General features: G+C 38.7%; 3 protein-coding genes and 1 long non-coding RNA gene across 14 annotated transcripts in view; 2 read left to right on the top strand and 2 right to left on the bottom strand.

Moving 5' to 3' along the window:
- relch (RAB11 binding and LisH domain, coiled-coil and HEAT repeat containing) overlaps positions 1–4,258 on the bottom strand; it is a 37,645-nt gene extending 33,387 nt beyond the window's left edge. For all 9 annotated transcript variants that reach the window (XM_085173178.1, XM_085173179.1, XM_085173182.1 and 6 more), the window contains exon 1: positions 3,805–4,258. In XM_085173178.1, the coding sequence (XP_085029304.1) occupies positions 3,805–4,258 (454 nt within the window). The remainder of the gene's footprint in view (positions 1–3,804) is intronic.
- Positions 2,725–15,456, top strand: pign (phosphatidylinositol glycan anchor biosynthesis, class N). 3 transcript variants are annotated; one of them, XM_085173188.1, is made up of 30 exons: positions 2,725–3,071; positions 3,371–3,550; positions 5,318–5,635; positions 5,786–5,907; positions 6,049–6,147; positions 6,255–6,361; positions 6,576–6,700; positions 6,868–6,998; positions 7,095–7,214; positions 7,323–7,363; positions 7,446–7,505; positions 7,597–7,689; positions 7,823–7,878; positions 9,589–9,667; positions 9,904–10,086; positions 10,191–10,330; positions 10,702–10,801; positions 10,931–11,023; positions 11,236–11,327; positions 11,766–11,871; positions 11,968–12,076; positions 12,256–12,358; positions 12,457–12,559; positions 13,144–13,230; positions 13,438–13,493; positions 13,729–13,804; positions 14,262–14,335; positions 14,640–14,682; positions 14,792–14,844; positions 14,948–15,456. In XM_085173188.1, exons 3-30 carry the CDS (start codon positions 5,409–5,411, stop codon positions 15,069–15,071), a joined length of 2,802 nt encoding a protein of 933 aa, XP_085029314.1. In that variant the 5' UTR covers positions 2,725–3,071; positions 3,371–3,550; positions 5,318–5,408; the 3' UTR covers positions 15,072–15,456. The 3 variants fall into 3 exon arrangements, with proteins under 3 accessions (XP_085029314.1, XP_085029315.1, XP_085029313.1); XM_085173189.1 differs by lacking the exons at positions 2,725–3,071; positions 3,371–3,550 and adding an exon at positions 4,470–5,016 and having other exon boundaries at positions 5,368–5,635; XM_085173187.1 differs by lacking the exons at positions 2,725–3,071; positions 3,371–3,550 and adding an exon at positions 4,470–5,016.
- LOC146511261 (uncharacterized) lies at positions 13,962–17,747 on the bottom strand. Its single transcript, XR_014876201.1, has 2 exons — positions 15,802–17,747; positions 13,962–15,761 (listed from the first exon to the last, which is right to left on the bottom strand). It is a non-coding gene; the product is annotated as an uncharacterized LOC146511261 (long non-coding RNA).
- Positions 17,748–18,433: 686 nt separating this feature from the next.
- On the top strand, positions 18,434–20,900 carry gpr141 (G protein-coupled receptor 141). Its single transcript, XM_085173193.1, has 2 exons — positions 18,434–18,683; positions 19,137–20,900. Exon 2 carries the CDS (start codon positions 19,138–19,140, stop codon positions 20,050–20,052), a length of 915 nt encoding a protein of 304 aa, XP_085029319.1. The 5' UTR covers positions 18,434–18,683; position 19,137; the 3' UTR covers positions 20,053–20,900.
- Positions 20,901–21,160: the final 260 nt, after the last annotated feature.

Raw genomic sequence — 21,160 nt, 5'->3', positions numbered from 1 at the left:
ATATACACTGAAAGCTAAGGTACACGAGTTTACATCAGGGCCTAGGAGCTGATATTGATGAATGGTCAGGAGGAAGCCAACAGGCACTTTTAATTTAATGGGAAGGTTTTTGGCAAGACTGATTTAAACTGTGGTTATAAATATGGGATGAAAAAGTGGAGCACATATTATAAGTGAATAACAGACAAGCACACAAACCTACACAAGATCAAATATCTTAGGTCTTAAGAAAATAAGCCTTTTTTGTCTGGCAGCAGATGGTAGATCATTTTATTTACGCCAGTGTGTATGTATGTATGTGAATAAATGATGATGATTACTTATTGAGATTTTACCACTGATTCTGTGTATCTCAATATTGTCAACTCAAACTAACAGAATAAAGCCATTTGAGGCACAGTTTTCAGTACAAAATTACTATGTCAAGTCAGAATTTTCTATTCCTAAGCATGTTATCATTTCAATCGCTTTGCATAGTATTAGACAAAAATCAAATGTATGTTCATGTTTACTGTGTGAATTCATACAGTACAGCAATATACTCCTATTTACATTAGAGTGCAGCGCACTGAAAATGTAGTTTGGAGATTTCAGACTAGGACAGCACATAAATTGTGGTCACAAATGAGCTAGAACTGATAATGTGAAGCTTCTATTTAACCTATTTAAAGAATACAAAAGTTCCTGCAACGATTACAAATAAACAGTTGCCTGTCTAGCAAGAGGTGAAGAGAGAATCCTGCAAAATTCATTGCAGCAAATTAGCAAGGTGGTGGGAGATGGCATGCTGTGTCATGTGCCCTAGAGCAACAGCTGGAGATGCAGCTTGTAACACAGTCATTATCCACACACATGCTCACTGCTGATTCACAGTCACAAGTTTTTTTTATTTGCAATCACCACACCAATTACATTTCAGATTCATCAGAGATTTGTTACTTCATCAGAGAGATTTTGTTTTAAACTCTAGCCTGTATCACATATCTAAAAAAAAGTCTTATTTATAGCACTATATGGATGAAGCCTATCCAAGGAAACTATCACACTCTCTAGACTGTATGCTGCAGGTACAATATCCATCTTTTCATTAACTTCAGACTTGATAACAGGCATCAGAATCTATGGATCAAAATTTATTTCAGCGCAATAAGTCATCATAAACTAGACATTCTTTTATTTATAGTGTTTACAATCATAAGGATCACAAAGTCAGAAACCACTGAAGGGGATTTGTTTAAAAACAAACAACAACAAAACAAACAAAAACACACACGAGAAACTGGCTGTTGAAACAGCAAGCTGTTCTGTCAATGTAGAAAAAGAAAGCAGACATCCAAACAGTATCCCTCCTTCTTTAGCAACAAGAGCAACTTAAGTTAATCCTAATGTTGCAATGTGACAGAGAAATTCTTCCCACATGAGAAGAAAGATAATTGCAGAGATCACATGAGGTCTGGACTATCAGCTATGCTAGGACGAAAAATGACATGGATGACATGGCCTTCAGCAAAGTCTGTCCCTCATTTCAACCCATTGTTACAGGCTACAGGCTTGTACATTACACCACTTCTCTATGATGTTCCTGTCACAAGCACAACAGGGGAGGTGTCAGGTCCTTTCAAACTCACGATCTTACCATGTTCCAAACCTTTTGGGAAATAGGAGATACTAAAAGACACACTGCTGTAGCCTTAAGGCATAGATACAAGGGCAGAATTTAATTATAAAGGTTGGGTTTAACAGATTTTAAAAAAGACAAGGAATCTGACTAGCTGCCGTTTGCAATCTGGAAAAGCCAGACTGAGGCCAGCTACCAAGACACACGCCTAAAACTATACTCCGGTTTTCTGAGATCTTAGGCAATGTTCTGGTTTTAACATTTATTTATATGAATCGCTCAGCTGGAAAACTGCCAAATGCTTCTACAGTAAAAATACATAATTTAGCCTTGTTCCATAATTTGAAAAAGTCAAAATTACATTTGCAGCACAGCTTCAATGACATGCTGCAAAAAGCCATTCACAGTCTGGCACACTGATAAAAATTCTTTCATTCGTGAGGGCAATGTCTCGAATGAATGACCAAACTCACCCTACAAAAACATCTTAAATCCGTGATATAAAATCAGTCAGCCTTGATTTTGAGTGCATGTTTCACTGCCAAATAGATATTAGAAGAAGACTTTTTTCTCTCCCCCCCCCCCCCTAATTTCAAACAGTCAAGTAGACAAACACACCCACTGGTGTGACATGGCACTTTCTATACAACAGAAAAACAGAAAAAAAAACACCTCATTTTCAGTGGAAAGGAGATTTATTTTTTTAAATTAGTGTGGTGAACAATGAATGTGGGTGTAACATAATTCAATTTACTACCTATAAGCTTCCTAATCTATCACACATCTAAAATTATAAGATTATAATTTATATTAATGAGGTCTACAATGAATTCATGAAGTAAATACAATAATAAATGTTGAGTCAACACATTTCTAAATGTTAGACCAATATATTTTCATCTGGTCATTTTTTTAATGCTAATAGTCTATCATTGTAGCCAATTTGCTAATCTTTTAATCTCAAGACATTATGCTGAGTGCAAATACATTCGCTTGACTCACTGGTATGAAGTGGGGCCACAACAAATGTTTTTGCTGCTATTTAACAAGATTTTAACTCTTTAGTTACTGCTTCTACTATAGCAAGTGCTGTTTATTTGTGGATGAGGCTGTGACCATGGGTACCATTTGCATAGCAGGTCTGCCTAAGGTCCTTGCTGCCAGACTCTTCAACTGCTGTGTTGGTGCATGGTGATTAATGAAAATGAGTCTTGTAAATGGATTAGGGTGCAACAGATGTACACATTTTACATAATAACATTTACAGCATTTTATCTCCCTAGCTGGGTAGACGCAACCTGTGTAGAGCAACACAACCATTTACAAGACACTTTGCTCCTGGACCAGATGATACAGCTTCAAACTAATTCAGGAAGCCTGAAGCCTGTTTTATCATTATTACAAGACTGTAGAATTCTCCTTCGTTCAAATGTGCTATTTAAGCAATACTGTGGTTCATATGGAATCAGAACGATGCCACCTTGAAACGAAACCGAAAAAAATATTGAAACCGAAAAAAAATATTGTAACTGAAATAAATGTACTGAAAAATCTTGTATTGAAACCGAAAAAAAAAAATTGTAAGCGAAAACAAAAGAATTACAGTTTCAATTAATTGTTTTTCACTATCAATTTTTTTTTTCGGTTTCAATACAAGATTTTTGAGTACATTTATTTCAATGACAATATTTTTTTTCGGTTTCAATATTTTTTTCGGTTTCGTTTCAAGGTGGCATCGTTCTGATCCCATAGGTTCAGGGAAAGGCAAAAGCTGTTCGTACAAGCACCCGCTTCTTCTCCTTCCTCTCTTTTGTTTTCTATAGCCGATATTGACCTCTGACCTTTGACGGGTGTTTTCCTACAGGGCTAAATTACACTTGGGCGATCACTACAGGTCACCAGCATTATTACGCTACCAGTATTTATCTTTCAGTGAGTAGTTAATGTTTAATGCCTTGTCACAACTCTGTGTTAGTCTGTCATCTCACGACTGACCCACAAAATCCAATAGCTGGCTGCGGCCCTGGAGCTGAAGAGCAGGTGCAGCAAACAGATCTCAAGCTATCGTAGCCAATGATTAAAGCTAACGTTAGCCAGCTGACGGGCTAACTCTGTTTCATACAACATCAATACAGAGCTAGCGAACAGCTACATATGTAGCACTAAGAGCAGCTAACGACACTTACTCAGTGGTCCTCCAGGTCCGAGTACCTGGTCTTTGGCAGGTGGAGTACCGCTCTGTCGTTCGAAGTTGCCAGGGTTGGAGAAATAATCCCTCAGCCGGGGGAGCTCTCTGCCTGCTTCCAGCAGTTCGGTGTGAAACTCCAAGGCCGTGAGGATGTATTGGTCCCGCAATAACTGGGCAGCGATGACATCTACAGATACCCGCGTCTCGGCGCTGCCTGCCATAGCGGAGGTGGCGGCGGCCGACGCCGAGATGCCCTCACCGCTGGGGCTCGTCCGGTTGCTAGACAGCAGGAGCGATGGAGGCTCTGCGTCTGCAGGCGGAGAGAAAGGATTGCCTGGCGGTGGTCCTGGCGCCCCGTCACTCGGACTCCGCTCTGTGTCAACTGTTTCGTTAGGGCGCCGTTCGGCCTCTTCTTCAGAATCACTGAGATTAAATGGGTTCACCGACGCCATTTTTGCCCTAAAGAGTTTTTTTTTTTTTTTAGCAATCTAAGCTAGCTAAGCTAATCACACCCGCTGCTTCCTGAATGGATATTAGGTTAGCTAAGGTTTGGTAGGTGGAAGAGGAGGAAGAAGAAGAAATGCGAAGATACGATTGGTCAAATGTAAGAGACGCTACTCCCAAAGCCCGCCCCTTTTATGGAATACTGGAAAAGTATTGGGTACCTTTGATATAGAGAGCAAAACTAGGCAGGGCACATTTGACAGCTGATAGCAAGTGCTAGCTACTATGCTGTCAAAAAAAAGCTGCGCCCAAACCATTTCTATTAAATTGCACTTCACTGCAAACAAAACAAATAAATAAGGGCTGTTTATTTTTTATTACATTTCGTAATAGGTAAACTTGAAGTGAATCGTTTAATTTAAACTACACTACCCACAATGCAGCTACAAACCACGTCAACACACAACGTCAAAAACGAGTGACAACAAGGAAGTGAATGCTCATGCTGCCTGAATTTCTTGTAGTAATCTTCTTAAACAGGGAGACATTTGGTTTTAGGTTGATCTTTTTTTGGGTTGATCTGTCTGGTTCTCTGAGCATGTTCTTGGCGATCTACGAAGTGACAATGGAAGCTAAAGCAGTGTTTAACAAGTGAATCTATGAACTAGTAGTAGTAGTAGTAGATAGGTTGGTCACTCACTCATTCATTCTTTAACAGAACATTATTCCCGTTTTTATGATCAAAATCCGCTGACGTTACATGCAGGTAAGACTCTTTTCATGGCCTGTTTTTCTAAGTTACTTTCTTGTTACCAGTGGTCAGTTGGCTGGACCATTAAAATGTTCCGAAATAAACATTAAAGTATTTTTTTTAACGTTGCTTAATGGCATATGGTGAACGAAGGATTAAGCTGCTCTTAAGACCGCATACTTTGGCTTAAGAAGCCTATATTATTCTGAAACCTTCTAATGCCCCTTCTATTGGCTTTAACTTCTTAATCCTGATTGCAAGGGCTGTGAGTTGTCTTCATTCTATTCCAATTTTTTTTTATTTTTCCTTCTTCTAGTCACCTCTTTTCACTTCCAAGCAAATAAATCTATCCTGCTTGTCCTCAAGTAAACCCTCAGTTGTTCTTCAGCGTGGCTTTGGCACCCAAAATGAGGATGATCACCTTCTTTGTGATTGGGCTGACAGTCCACGTGGTCTTCTTCATCTCTATCTTTGATATCTACTTCACCTCTCCTCTGGTCCATGGCATGACACCCCACTCCACACCCCTGGAACCCCCTGCTTCCAGACTGGTGTTAGTGGTGGCCGATGGTCTCAGAGCAGACAGTCTCTTCACCCTGCTCCCTAATGGCTCATCCAGGACACCATACCTGAGGTCAGGAAACCAATACAAAGTAATAAACTTTGATGTGGAGTTTGGGTCTGTTTATATTAATTATTCTTGTAAGGTGATGCCATTTTTACAGCATGTCTTTTCATTCCTCCTGTTTGCATAAACATATGCGCTTCTGTTTCCATATTTCAGGAGTATAATAGAGGACAAGGGGACCTGGGGTGTGTCACACACACGTGTGCCTACCGAGTCTCGGCCCGGTCATGTTGCTCTCATTGCTGGCTTCTATGAGGATGTTAGTGCAGTTGCTAAAGGTGTGTGCATGATGTTTTGTTTTGTTTTGTTTTGTTTTACATGGTAGGAAGAGAAATGCTCAGCGACTTGGAGAGATTACTCTCTATTGTATGTGTTTCTCTGTGGCATTCTACTGTGACCATTTATGTGCTTGTTTTCAGGCTGGAAGGAAAATCCTGTAGAATTTGACTCTGTGTTTAATGAGAGCAGACGCACCTGGTGCTGGGGCAGCCCTGATATCCTGCCTATGTTTGCCAAAGGTACACAAGCATCACAAACAGAACCATTAATCTACACAATAGAAAAGAAATAGAAAAAAACACTAAATCACATATCTGAGCAAACATGTTTCCTTTGGTTATTTCAGGCGCTAGTGGGGACCATGTGTATACCCACACATACCCGGCAGTGGAGGAGGACTTTGCCTCCACAGATGCATCCAAGCTAGACAGCTGGGTGTTCACTCAAGTCAAAGTATGTAGTGGAAGTATTAGCATAAAATTTTTTTTTACGATTGATATTAACTACAGGTTTACCCACAAAAACACATTTTATAAAGACTGTTTTATGTGTATTATGTCATGTCATGTGTCATGTCATGAAATATAACCCAACTTGGAGTCATTCCAGAATTTCATCCACATGGATTTCCTGAATATGCCTAAAATTATTTAATATTTTTCAACAGTCCTTCTTTAAGTCTGCACAGTCTAACTCCACTCTGAAGGCCAGCCTATGGGAGGATAAAAATGTCTTCTTCCTGCATCTGCTTGGAATTGACACTAATGGACATGCTCACAGACCAATGTCGCAGTAAGTAGTTAACCTTGTATTAAGAGCTGCTGATTTTTATTTTTTTTTTATTTTTTAACCTTTAGGCAGTAGTGCAGTGGTTTTTAGTCATGTTAACAAATTCATCCAAATAAGCATTCTCTCATCCAGCTGCATCTTTGTCTTCTATTTTGTCTTTTTCCCCCCAGAGAATACCTAGACAATATTGGTCTAGTAGATGCAGGTGTAGCTGAAGTGGTGTCTATAATAGAGGACTTCTTCGACAATGATGGCAGAACAGCCTATGTGTTTACCTCTGACCACGGCATGACAAACTGGGGTAAACTTGTTTGTGTATCTAAATGTTTTGCTGCCTGCTAGCGAGTTTTCTATTACAGTTTTCTATTTTGGCATGTTTGTGTGCGTTTGTCCCCAGGTTCCCACGGTGCGGGCCATCCTTCTGAAACGCTAACCCCCTTAGTGGCATGGGGAGCTGGGGTTCAGAAAGCCAAGGGAGTCACAGAACCCCAACCATACAATGATGGGTTCCTACAAGGTACGTTCAAACACTTTTTTTCTTTTTAAGATTTAAATTTACAACCGATTCCCTCCTGTTTGTCTGTTTTACTTTGTCTAAATGATTGTCCTTGTTTGTTTCTTTTAGACTGGAAACTGGAGCATCTTCGTAGAGTCGACGTCAGTCAGGTAAAGCTCATGAAAATTTAAACTTTTTAACAATTTCCTGTCAACAGTTGTATTAAAGTGTAATATTTGTGTGTCTTGGCAGGCTGACATTGCTCCGCTCATGGCTTCCCTCATTGGTGTGCCTATTCCTGTTAACTCTGTTGTAAGTCAGAGACAAAATCAGCAATTTAATGGGAAATGTTCAATAATTTTTCAAGTCTTTGTTACAAGTTTTGTCTGTATTTGTTTTTCAGGGCGTGTTACCTCTTCTCTACCTCAACAACAGTGAGCGGTTCAAGGCTGAGAGCATGTACACCAATGCTATTCAAGTACTGGAGCAGTTCAAGGTATAACAGCATCTGCTTTGGCTAACAAAATGCTTATCAACTATCTGTCATGTCTTTTATTATTCTATATGACACTGTGATCTAAACTGATGGTAAAGCTGTGTTTTTACTGTGTGTGTGTGTTTATTTGTAGATGAAAATGATGCAGAAAAAGGAGACAACCTTATCTTTTCTCTTCACCCCATACCAGTACGTACAGTAACTAACTGATGTGTTTTTCTAACAAAAATCCAATCAGAAGAACATGAATTTGCTTTTCACCGTGGCCTGTTGTGTTTACTGTGACCTCATAGATAGCGTAAAGGGAATAGATTAAAAGAGTCCCTTTTGCAAAGAATTAATTGGCAGAAACAAAAGTATTTGTAATGTAAATGCTGTGTTTTTATATCAATCCCGTTTCCAGAAAAGTTGGGATATGTTCTAAAATGTTTTTAACCTCCAAACTCTTTCACGGCATGGATTTTTAATTTCTCTTTGCTATTTGGGCTGTTTGGGACCAGATGAATGTAAAAACAAAGAATTACCAATTTATTTATTTATTTTTTACTGATTTTTGTTTCTGAGAAAAATTAGATCCACATATGAAGACATTTGTTTTAAAATTTGATAAAACAGTAGCAGTATAACGTCCTCGTAAGTGGATATCAGGCCCTTGTAGAGCAAAATTTAGTATTTTTGTCTAGACAACCCAAAATGTGATGTCCACATATGTGGATGCCAGGTCCTAGGAGGTTAAAAAATACAAATCTGTGATATGTTCATTCATGTGAACATATATTCAAGTGACCAAAGTACAAAGATGTTGGAAAAATTTCCTGACCTACTTAATTGCTTTTTGTAAATGTACCAAAATTTGAATTTGACAGGTGCAACACACTCAACAAAAGTTGGGACTGAGACATATTTACTGTTGTGTTTCTTTTAATTGCAGTTTTAAATTTTTTTTTGAACTGAGTGTTGTAGTTTTCCAGTTAGAAATTTTGTTCATTTTTACTTGATTTAACCTGCGGTCATGTTGTCACTGATGCTCCTCTGTATCATCACAGATCCTTTTGCATTTTTCGCTGATAGCAATCTGGATAGTTGTTTTCATCATTGGCAAAGAGAACTCAGCGCTGTTTTCCAGAAACACGGAAATGTGGATTTATCTGTGCACAGCACACAATGACACAGTCTTTCTGTCCTTCTGAGGTGAACCCTGGCATAGAGAGCTCTATGCAACTGACATATGACTTCCTCCTTCAATCATAATACAGTTTCAAGTTGCATTAGTGGATGTGGGACTATGTTAAGTGACAGTGGTTTTCTGAAGTACTTCTGAGCCCCGGTGGCTATATTTATATTTATATATTTATTTCACTGCAGCGTGACTGTTTCTAAGGCGGTGTAGCCGCTGGTTTCAGTCTTGACCTTAGTGTGAGAAATGGTTTGAATTCTCTTAATCTTTTCACAGTGGTACATACTATAGATGTCTGAAGAAATGTTTTTGCAATAGTGCACTGAGAAATCTTTTCTTTTGAAATCTGGAGCAATTCTCTCATGAATTAAGGAAATAAGGGATGAACCACAACCCACAAAGACCGAGTTTGTGGTGATTTCTAAATTTACCTTTACCCAATCAGTTACCCTGCTTCCTCTGAAGATATAAAGTTTCGGGGGGTTTTATTGCATTTTGGAAAAAATCCCAACGTTTCTGGAGACGGGGTTTGCACTTTCTCAGTAAATTCTTTTGCTGACACATTAAAAAACAGTCAATGTGACATTTAGATTAACTTCTGAGGTTATGCAGCATGAAGGCCAAGAATGTGTCCACTAACCAAACCACATATTCATGGCAATATTTAAATTGCACACTTTCACACACTTCATCTTTTTTGCACCATCCCTCTTTCTTCTCAGACTTCTGACTGAGTCAAAACAAGCAGAATTCACCCAGAAGGCCCGAATACTCATTCAGCTGGAGAAGTACGAGGATGCTGTGAGTATTGGGGGGGGGGGGGGTCTGTGGCTTTTAAATCTAATCATACTTTTAGATTTATTTTGATACTTTGATGAATTATTTAAACATTTACTGAACCTGTGTTCATAAACTAACGTCTAACTTAAATGAACTACAGTAAATGCATTCTACATTATTGCTACTTTCTCCATCGTATGTTTTCTTCCGCTTAAGCAACAAATTAGGTTTTTGTCCCTCTGTTTGTCTCTTGTCAGATCTCTTTGTGCCAGTCTCTGATATCTCGCTCTCTGGAAGGCTTGGTTTACTACCACACCTATGACCGATTCTTCCTCGGTTGCAGTGTGGTGCTGGGATTTGTAGGCTGGACCTCATATGTCGTCTTAGTCATACTGAAGACTCACGCGAGTCTCAACAGACATCCTAATCTCACTAAACAGGTTAGGATATACAGTAGATTGTAATCCCTCAAGATGCCTTCCACCCAAACAAGTCTGCACAACCTGAATGTCATGTTAAGTTGGTATTTTTCTCCTGTGTCCAGATTCCTGGACGTAACTTGGCAAGGCTGTGCACGTGTGTGGCAGTGGTGATCACAGTCTTCCTGCTTATTCAAAGAAGCCCCATAACCTACTATATTTACTGCCTGCTGCCTGTCCCTGTGTGGTATTCTGTTCTAAACGAGTAAGTAAAAGACACATTCAAAATAATGCAAACTGGATTTAAAAAATGTATAAAACATGTTTGTTCAGATGCATTCAGTCAATTTACAATAATTTGTATATTTACTATAGTCACAGAAACCTGATATTAAAACACATGCAAAAGGATCACATCAGTCAGTGAATACAGCAGCGTTTCACTGGATCTAATTAGCCTCACACAGGCTTGTATGCACATCTGGCTCAGGTGGAGTGAAGTGCTAATTAGATCCTTTGAACTGGCGTTTTATGCATTCATGGTTCTCCTATGTAAAAGGGATAAAGAGATGTTTTATTCTTCATCTCATCCTTTTATCACAGGAAAAAGTAATCCCATCAATGATCTATTTTTAGGTCTGGAACTCTGAGAGATTTGATTCAGACAGCCCCTTCTCTCCCACTGTGGAAATGTCTGGGCTATTTTGTGCTGGTGGCGTTTGGGATTGAGCTGCTGGTAGGTGTCTTTAAATCTGCTGTGTTAAAGGCATCCTTCTGCATAAGTGCACAAAATTTCACTTGTGTATCATTAACTGTAAGAAATAAACCTGGATGCTGCATGGCTGTTTATTTTTTCTGCCCCCAGGTGGTGAGCTTCTTCCATCGCGCCATGCTGACTGTAGGGCTGGCTGTTCTCTCTCTCTGGCCCTTCTTGTCAGGGCTTTTTGGCAAGGCTAAGGTAATTTACAGATTAGCCAGATAAAAGCAGGAAAATGTGTATTATAGCTGTAGCCATTCTAATTCTTCTTATGTGTCTATAACTAGAGTGTTATTGGTACTGCTTGCCTAAAGCAGTAGATAATTATAAAGGTAATTATTAAATATAGATACAAAATGGTAAATGTGTCAAAGTGGAAGACAGCATTTCTTTTTGTCTCTGTTTCTGTGCAGTCACGCTCACTGAGCTGGCTTGTGGGCTGTCTGTGTCTAGCTGCTTTCCCCCTCATGCCTGTTGTGGGTAGAGAGCCTAACATACATCTGGTGTGAGTACTTCCTTTATTTGTATATATTTATCTGAATATTTACCGCAATATCCTATCACGGGAAAAACTGAGAGCCCAATTCATGCCAGGTTAGGTAGGTGAGTTTCAGTAAATTAGAACATCTGCAGAACAGATCGGCATCATATTAGTGATGCAAATATCCATCACAATATTCAAATATAAAACCCCCAAAAAACTGTAGAGCCATGAGCATCCACCCCCAGTTAAAGGAAACTGAATAGACTTACTGTTAAAAGTTAAAAAGTCCCACGATGGGTACTTTCTCGATATATGAACAGACGGGAAATTTGAAAGTGGAACACCTGAAAACGAGGAATGATTAAACTGCTACATAATACCGTCTTTCCACAACGAGCTGTGTGTACAAACTATCCATGTTTTTGAAAGTACAGTAACACATCCTGTTTGTCAACTCAGTACCTGTGCAGGTCTGCTCGCTCTTTTCACCTCAGCTTGCTACCTCTGGTCATCTCGACGGAGGACACCGCTGCACCTCGGTGACAGGCCACAGTTTGTCGTACAGGTGACTACAGTACATGTCACTGTGGGCATATATATGTGTGTTTGTGTGTGTCACTGCATTTGCTAATACTTATTAATTACCTGTCAAACCCGGCAGATGCTCCTTGTTGCTGTGTGTGCATACGTGCCATCCCTCACACACTCCAGCCTGCAACAGAAACAGGGCCTACCCCTTCTTAATCAGATCATCAGTTGGAGCACATTAGGTGGGTTGGTTGCAAGTGGCCACAAGATACTTGGGATCTAGAATGGTTATAGCTGTTCTCGTCTATCATTCATGTTTACTTTTTAAATATTGATCGCATACGTAAGCTATACCTCAAAAGACGTTAAAACATCATATCGCTGACACCCAAATAACCTCTGACAACTCTTCTCTCTACAGCATCTTCTATATTTGTTCCTTTGCTGAGCTCAACACGACTTTTTCATCGACTCCTCAGCATATTCTTGTCTCTCACCTCCACCTACTTGCTGCTTAGCACTGGGTAGGACAACACATTGATGCTTTAGTTGTGTCTTGTGCAGAGTTGCACCACCGCAGCAAAGCTGTAAAATGATATTTCTATTTTTGTCTCCCTCACAGGTCAGAGGCTTTGTTCCCCCCTGTGTTATCCTGGTTAATGTTTGTGTGGATTAACATCGAACAGGATGCCTTGCTTGCTCAGGGCATGTCTGGTAGGCAAGAGGTAAAGAGCTTTATATTGTAAGGTAAAAACCATACAATCTCAGAAAGAAAACCTCAGCAGTCAACTGACATGAGGAAGCACTCGGTAATCGTGGAAAGCAAGAACCCCCTTTTAACAGGAAGAGATGTCCGGCAGAACCAGGCTAAGGGAGAGGCTGTTTGCTATGAGCAGTTTGAGGATGAGGGGAAAGAGATGAGAATGAAGAGAGCTTAGAGAGAACAGAAAATTCAAATTGCGGGAAAGAAAAGACGAAATTTAATAACATGCGGTAATGCCATATAAAATCACATGGAATTAAAAAGAAAGAGGTAATGCTCAGTGCATCATGGGAAATCTCCCAGCAGCCTACACTTCAAAAAAGAATATAGAAATATTTCTGGAGTGCTCAGGTGTTTTTCCTTTCCACTGATTTAGATGTCAGATGCTTTTTTTGTTTTGTTTTTTTGTTCATATTAAATCACAGTAATAAAAAGCTTTCACACACAAAATCCCAGCTTACCTACACAGGTCTTAAAGTCCGTGTCTCATTGTGGCTGGGTTTACAGATAGTTACAGTTTTTTGGGGGGTTTTCTTTTTCCTCCAGTTATCCACCATCGATTTCTCTGCAAACATCGACATCACCAAGATTCGACAGCTGAAGCTGGATGACATCCGAAGGTCCTATTTTTTTGTATCCTTGTTAAGAGCAGTCGCAACAATGTTGGTTCGTCGAAGCACAGAAGTGCAATGGGCTCATTAGAGTCTGTGGGTGATGTTCAGGCTGGATTTGATCAAATAAGATGTAGTATTAAAAATTTAAAGTGTACAATTGGACAAAAAAAGATCAACTTGGTTCATTCTCACATTGGGCATTACCTTGACTTCACCTTTTCTTCAGGTATTTTTTATAATAACAGCATTTTTTGGCACAGGAAACATTGCGTCCATAAACAGGTATATGCATCATAGTATTTTTGTGTGAGTGTGAGAGTGTCATACAGGAAGGAGATGAGAAAAAAAAGTCAGTTCTGACAAATTTCTTTTCTATGCACTATATGTTTTGCACCAAACATAGAGTATGTTAGTGTGTATATTCTACAACACGAGGTCCATTTTCTTCTCTGAAAAGTTAAAGATTCTAGTCTGGTGTCTGTAGTCACTTTGTGTACTTCTGTTTCCCTTTGCCTAGTTTTGACCCAGCATCTGTTTATTGTTTCCTCACTGTTTTCAACCCTTTCATAATGGGAGGGTTGATGATGTGGAAGGTACTGTACTCTTAAACATTTCCTTTTTATGATATGTACTGTGTCTTGCACATTATGACAAGTCATGATCTATTCATATTCTGCTTGAGAAGTAAACTTAAATACAGTTTACCTGCCTTTCTTTTTCGCTCATGTTAATTTGTTTTAACAGCCATGGTAATGGTAAATGGCCTGCATTTGTATAGCGCTTTACTCAGTCCCTAAGGACCCCAAAGCGCTTTACACTACATTCAGTCATTCACACATTCACACACACATTCACACACTGACCTAGCCATGGCCTAGCCCATTAATTTCTGTATCTTTTTTTACATTTATTGTACAGAGAATTTAGGCAGACAGATTTGTAATAGAAATTTTGGCATCATACTTCTTAACGAGTTTGTATAATAATGTGTTTATTTCGAGTCATTTCATAGAATCCTACATTTCCTTAAATTGTCATCTGTTCTTGCAGGTTATCATTCCATTCATCATAGTGATGTGTACATTTGAGACCATCCAAGTTGCAACACAGCTATCATCAAGGAGGTAATGCTTCGCTTCTTCATCTAAAATTATAAATTTAGTCTTTTAATTCTTGAATTAACTCTTTGAATTTGTTGGAAACGTTGAATCACTGATCTGATTCTGTCTGTAAAGTTAAAGTACGTTCTGTTTGCTTTGTTAGACAGACCAGGCCAGACATGACTCTTAAACCTTGAGGCAGCTAAAATAACTATAGTAAATGGCCCAGTATCTTCTAGTTCCTCCTTCATTGTGCATGAAAAGGTTTAAATGCACTGACCAATGTGTGCTCCTTAATGTTTAAATCTCTCTTATTTCTATTTTGCAGTTTGTTCCTCATCGTCCTGGTTATCTCTGACTTGATGGCTCTGGTAATGCAGGTTTAATGTTGATCTTTTATAAAAGACTTTCTCCCGTCCACTGTTAAGCAAACTGCACATGAGGCTCAAATAGATTTTAACTCACTCTTGCTCTCCTCAGCATTTTTTCTTCATGGTGCAGGACTATGGCAGCTGGTTGGACATTGGCACAAGGTAATGAAACTTGGACATGCATTTAAAACCATGTCTTATCAATCTCTTGTTTTGGTGTCTGCAATGCATCGAAAATATGCTAAGCTTCCTCTGTCTTTTGCAGCATTAGTCACTATGTGATAGTGATGTCAATGACGATCTTTCTCATGTTGCTGAGTGTGGTTACACATATTCTCACTTCACAAAGACTCGTCCTGTGGAGGCAACGCAAGATGCACTTCCCCTAGTAAATGTTACCATGTGTCTTAAACAAGATATTTATCAGTGTACCTATTTAACTGTCTTATTTCAGATATGTTTTATGTTTTGTCATATTGTTTTAATTTTTTTATAGACAAAATGGAAAATAATCTTAGGAACCTAAATAATACGATACCTTTTTTGCAGAGTGGCCTAAGACCTTTGCACAGTACTGTGTTGTGTTCTTTGGTACAAATGCACTCAGTCTTAGTTTCATTTGTGAATTTGTAATAGGCTGCTGCAAATATGACTGTGAATTGGGTTTTTGATGAGGGTGTTGATTTGCAACATAATACAATGGGATGTTTTAACTTATTTTGACTACGTGTGTATCAATAAAACTGAAGGATTGGAGTGCAAACGTGTGTTTAAGAGAATTTAATTGTCGCCTGAAAACTTGAGTTGCAAATTGTTGTGTCATGGACTGGCTGCGTGGAGGCAGATGAGGACCCAAACGCAAAACTCACGGAGACAGGAACTGAACTCAAAATCACTGCTTTATTGCAGGCCTTACAAAGAAACAGAACTAAACTGGGAATGCTAACAGAAGACAGAGGGAACACAGAAAGGCACACAGGTTCGGGGAGGAGACATTGACGCGACCCTGAACTGAGGGAGACATGCACATAAATACACAGAGGGTTAACGAGGGAAGTGGGAGCACACGGGGAACACAGCTGACACAGATAATCGTAACGAGACAGGGCAGGAGTGAACACAACATGACACATACTGACGAGAGACTGTCAAAGTAAAACAGGAAGTACACAGAGGTTCAGACAGGAGGAGAGAGAGCACAGACATAACGGGCTGGGGAAACATTGAATGAAACACGGGGTAATCAAATAAAGAACATCTTTAACAGAACCTAGGAACCACGGCATAAATAAGGAACAAAATACAAGAAAACTAAGAATGCTGGGCCAACATGGCCCAGGACCATGACATGTTGACTTTTTCCATCATTTTAGACGTTTGGTTGTCTTTGCAACAGTGCATATTAGTAAAGATGACCTATTTAAACAAAATCAAACTGACAGGGAATCTACTTAAGGAGTGACGAGAGGTTCTTTAACATCTAATGGATTTCCTGTTCTCCGTGAATATATATATTTATATTTATATTTCTTCATACATTCTTATATATTTCTATACTGTGTATTGTGTATTTTGTTGTACAGTTATTTTATTTTCAACTTCAATTTATATATTTTATCTTATTCTTTCCCAGTTAAATTTACCCTACATTCTAATTTGTGTTGTACAGTTATCTCATTTTTAACTTAATTTTTATATTTTATTTTATTTTATTCCTTCCAAGTTAAATTTACCCTTTTTAATTTTCATATTTATTTCCTATCTTATTCATAGCCTTTTCTTTTTTCTTTAGGTCATGAGCAGTTGTCTAAGCATTTCACTGCATATCGTACTGTGTATGACTGTGCATGTGACAAATAAAATTTGAATTTGAATTTGAATTTGAATTTGATTGAACACTTAAATATTTGGCCCTCTATGCACTAGTAGTGCAGTAGAGCTTTGTTTGTTCAAAAATAGACATCAGTTGGACTTAAAGCTAACTAGAAAAGTAAAAGATGAAGTAAATTTTCTTAAAATAAGTGCAAACCTAAATCAGAATATACCAGTATTCATTGTGGCAAAAGTATAACTGGGCAAATTCTATGTTTACTGTGTGCGGTTATACGCAGGATCAAATAAACCAACCTATAAAAAACCATCGATGTTGGACAGCGTTGGTAGGTAAATGTTTGCAGCATGCACACTAAGCTTGTGGTCGGAGTGATGTGAAGGTGTTTTCCTGTTTAGCAAAGTGGACTGTGGTGTTTATTGGATCTTTTATGTTGACATCTTTGCAACTGGTGCAAAGTCAAAAGCTTGTGCTTGTGCTCATACTATGTGCTGTATATGTCATATGACTTGTAACTTGTCTTTGCACTTTGTTGTTACTAAACAAATCTGTCAACATCACAGCTAGCATTACCACATCCTGACTAACTTCTCTTTTAAATAAGCAAGTAGATGGCTTTGTCTAGCAAGTGCAAAAGCAAATGTTTCAAAGTTGTAACCAGGTTCAGAAGTATTTGGATGATGCCAAATACTGCCTCTCTACAGCAGAGTGGTGTTAGGATGTGAGTGCAGACTTTCAGCTTTGTTTAATAACTGGTTTCAAAAAATAATTCTTTACAAACATTAACTGTTCTGAACTCTAGAACTCCTCCACCCAGACATTGCCACATGCCATCACCCCTCCCTTGAGATTTTGCAGTCACCTTCAGTTTCTGCTTGTTTTGTGTTTTCACCCTTGTGAAAGTTTTTTCTTAACTTAGACAGCTCAGCCACTCCAACCGATGTCTTCAATCTTTGAGGCCTTTTTGGTATCTTGAGCTCACCAGAGAATTCCTTATTTTAAAGAACGTAGCACACTGTTGATTTGTCCACTCCCAAAGTTTTTCTACTTTCTCTCCGATCTTTTTATTTTGTTTTTTCATCCTAATGTTGACCCTCATATAAAGAATTCCAGTGAATGCCTACCAAATGAAATTTCAGTACTAGGTCATTTTTCTGTTTAACATGTGATGGAATAAAGCAGATCTCACTTGACCACAAAATTACTTACCAGTCAAGTGTGCACATACTTTTAAAGCCTCTGAAAATGGTTCACTGTGTATAAAAATGGCTGTAATTCTGAAAAAGTTAATGTAATACTTTAGCTAAACTTTTCTGGAAAAAAGCTGAAAGTCTGCACTATAATCACATCTTGCTTGTTTAATATAAAATCCACTATGTTAGTGTACAGAGGCAGAATTTAGAAAATAAAAACAAACTGTGCCACTGTCCAAATACTAGTGGACTTAACTGTGTTCTTGCAATCGACAACAAGTTATTATCTTCCTAAGGTGTAAGAGATGCAAGAACATTAAAGTGAAAAAGTATAAACTTTTTTGTTTGACATGCATGCCTAATATGTTGCATTAATCTGTTGCTTTTGCGAATACTCTAATCATATCACAGTGCTTTTAATTATCTTTATCTACGGTCATCTGGTAAACCACACACAATTTTTTATACAGGACACAAGCACTACATTCCCCAAATTACTGAATTACTTAATTTATTCAAAGTGGCATCCTACTACACCAACTTCTTATCGTCTATATTTCACTTTAAATGTCAAAGTGAAGAGTGCATTTAGAGAAAAATGAGGAAGTAAGCAGCCCTGTGTTCCTGTGTGCTGACATGTGTTTACAGCAACCTCCTGTTTCTGACACAGTATGCAAAGTAGATGGTGGTTTCTTACAACACTCACACGCAGGCTCACAAAGGCTTCATTTTCAGAACCTTAACTTCCACCGAACGTTGGCAAACTTCCACTCTTACTCTCTCTCTCACACACACATGCGCGCATTCAAAGGCATATGCGCGAATGCACTCAACCAGAATCCGTTTTTTCTCAGTTTTTCTCTTCCTCCGCGACACTGTGAACATACCGCTGCTGGATATAATGTGATCTACTCCAGAGGACACACGCACACGCAGAAGAGTACTCGGCATACAGTTCTTCACTGACCGAAGCGCAAGTAAGTTCACTGATAAACGATAGTATCTCTGGCTTGGGCTTTGTGTTTTCTCATCATGTTGTTTCCAGTGTTGTGGTGCTCCTTTAATGGTTAATGTGGGCCATATGGTGTCCTTCAGTGGTTCCATTATTGGTTAAATGGTTGCGCAGTATCTGTATTTCTTAATTCTTGAGATACCTTTTTTAGTTAGTCTTACTAACATGTTTGGTGTGTAACATAGCCACATGTTTTTAGTTTTGTTTCATCACCCGAAGGCAAACAAGCCCTTAAAACACATTAAATCAGTCATTCTTTTTTTTTTTTTAATACAGCCTTGTGTTTTCTTTCTCTTTTTATAACACCCGTTTTTAATCATTTTTTGATACACTTCATTTCCACTAACTCTTCATGCCTACCTGTCTTCCTGTTCTAATGTCTCTTACTCTTTCTTACTCAATTTCCTCTTCTGTTTAGGATGAATTCCACATTAAATGGGGACACACTATCTCCAAACCAAAGTTCAACAATGACCACACCCTCAGATCCAGAGAAAGATGAACTAGAAGAGTACCACACAGCCCTCTTGGTCATCTACACTGTGGTCCTGATCAGTGGTACAATTAGCCTTACCCTGATGATGCGCATCATGAAATCCACCACAACTTCCACCACGTCAATTGCCGTACTCAACCTGATCTTCACTCACTTCATTTTCCTGCTAACGGTTCCCTTCAGAATCTACTATTACGCAGTTCATAAATGGCAGTTGGGCGATGAATGGTGTAAAATAACCAGCAGCATGATCCACATCCACATGTACATGTCTTTTGTCCTGTATGTGATTATCCTCATCACCCGTCTGTTGACGTTCTACAAGAAAGCTTGCCAGGTGGCGTCCTTTCACAGGATGCATGCGATCCTTATCAGTTTTCTGGTGTGGATTATTGTGCTGATCACTGTCCCTTTCATCATCCATTTTAATTATGGCAAAGACCATAACAAAAATGCCATTCGTTGCTTCCAGTTTGGAAAATCTATAGAATCTGCTCTGATTTTGAACTACCTGACATGCATATTGATTATAGTCATTGCCATTGTGTTGACAGCCTTCCAGGCCAATGTCCTATGGGTTTTATACAAGAAGCATCGGGAGGGATGCACCTTTCAGCAGGAGTTCGGAGCTCAGCTGAAGAGCCTGTGCTTTGCGCTAATCATGGTCATCTGCTTCATTCCCTACCACATTTTTCGACTGTCCTACTTAAACAATATAAAAGAATTAGAGGGTACAAATGAAATATTTCTGAGCATAACCACTTTTAACTGTTTGGACATGCTTACTTTCCTGGGGAGGAGGTCCTGTAACATGTGCTTTGTAGGAAAAGCTGCTTAAAAGCTGCTGGTACTGTGTTTGCTTCACTCTTTTTTTATGCCTGTCAGGGTTCTGGTACAGGTCCATAAATTTAAACAATTTAATCTTATTGCTTTTGAAGTGCTTGAAATAGCATAAAAAATGATTAAAAAACAAAAATTATCATGAAAATTGCACATGAAAAAAAAGACTGCAGACAACTCCGAATGACGCATAAACACTGGTTCTGATTATAAGCTTAGGTTCAACTTTCAGTTTCTAACAATAAATATTGACCTTAGTCAGACAAAACATTCCCTTAGTGGCTTATTTGGCTCCAAGTCTTTCAGATGACTTTACATTTGAACATAATTTAATATATACAGAGTTTCAAAAAATAAAACTGACAGACCCCTGACGATGTCCTTAGTTATGCTTTTGCACTTTTACAATTTTTGTACCATTGACACACACACACACACACACACACACACACACACACACACACACACACACACACAGACACACACTTTTCAAGCTGTGCTTTTTTTAAACTTTTACTGTTGTTATTACTATATATGTGTACTGTGTCACAGCAAGTCGTGTTTTTATTCATGAGAACATTTAAGGACTTTAAAACTGTCTTTCGATTTTATTTCCTAATGCAGGCGCTCTTGCAATTTGCTGGTTTGTGCTTATAATAGAAAGGCTTCATACTTGGAATTTATAATGTTAGACTATGAAATTGGAGACCCCAGGATATTGTTTCTGCAAGTCTGTGTACAAGGACTCTAAGTGGAAGTGAATACTTTTTAACTGTATTTGCACTTAACAGTTAAATCCTGTGTACATAGCCGATGTGAAGAAGAGAAATAAATGCTGTAAATTGTTATGTCTCCCCCATTATTTTGTGAAACATTATCTCAAACCTTTTTTGGATCTCATACTTTCTGCCCTCAGAGGGCACACACACCTACACACACACACACAGACTCACACCTGGTGATATTTTCCTTTTCAGTTTTATGGTCCTGGGTTACTGTTTAACATCCCCACCCTAGTTTGAGTTTGTTTAGTAAATCGATCTAATGACAGGGCTATGGTGGCGCCATCCAATGTGTCGCTTTCTGAATTATAGGCCGCTCAGCTC

The sequence above is a fragment of the Neolamprologus multifasciatus genome, chromosome 9 (assembly GCF_963576455.1).
Source record: "Neolamprologus multifasciatus chromosome 9, fNeoMul1.2, whole genome shotgun sequence".
NCBI classification, from domain to species: domain Eukaryota; kingdom Metazoa; phylum Chordata; class Actinopteri; order Cichliformes; family Cichlidae; genus Neolamprologus; species Neolamprologus multifasciatus.
The sequence above is the reverse complement of the archived record's forward strand: the minus strand, read 5'-3'. Positions and strand labels throughout refer to the sequence as shown.

Excerpts from the sequence above, each read along its gene's own strand:
- gpr141 (XM_085173193.1), top strand. The coding sequence starts at position 19,138 with ATGAATTCCACATTAAATGGGGACACACTATCTCCAAACCAAAGTTCA.
- pign (XM_085173188.1), top strand. The coding sequence starts at position 5,409 with ATGAGGATGATCACCTTCTTTGTGATTGGGCTGACAGTCCACGTGGTC. Across the intron at positions 11,024-11,235 it reads GGCTTTTTGGCAAGGCTAAG|TCACGCTCACTGAGCTGGCT; the intron begins GTAATTTACAGA and ends GTTTCTGTGCAG. Across the intron at positions 13,494-13,728 it reads AACATTGCGTCCATAAACAG|TTTTGACCCAGCATCTGTTT; the intron begins GTATATGCATCA and ends CCCTTTGCCTAG.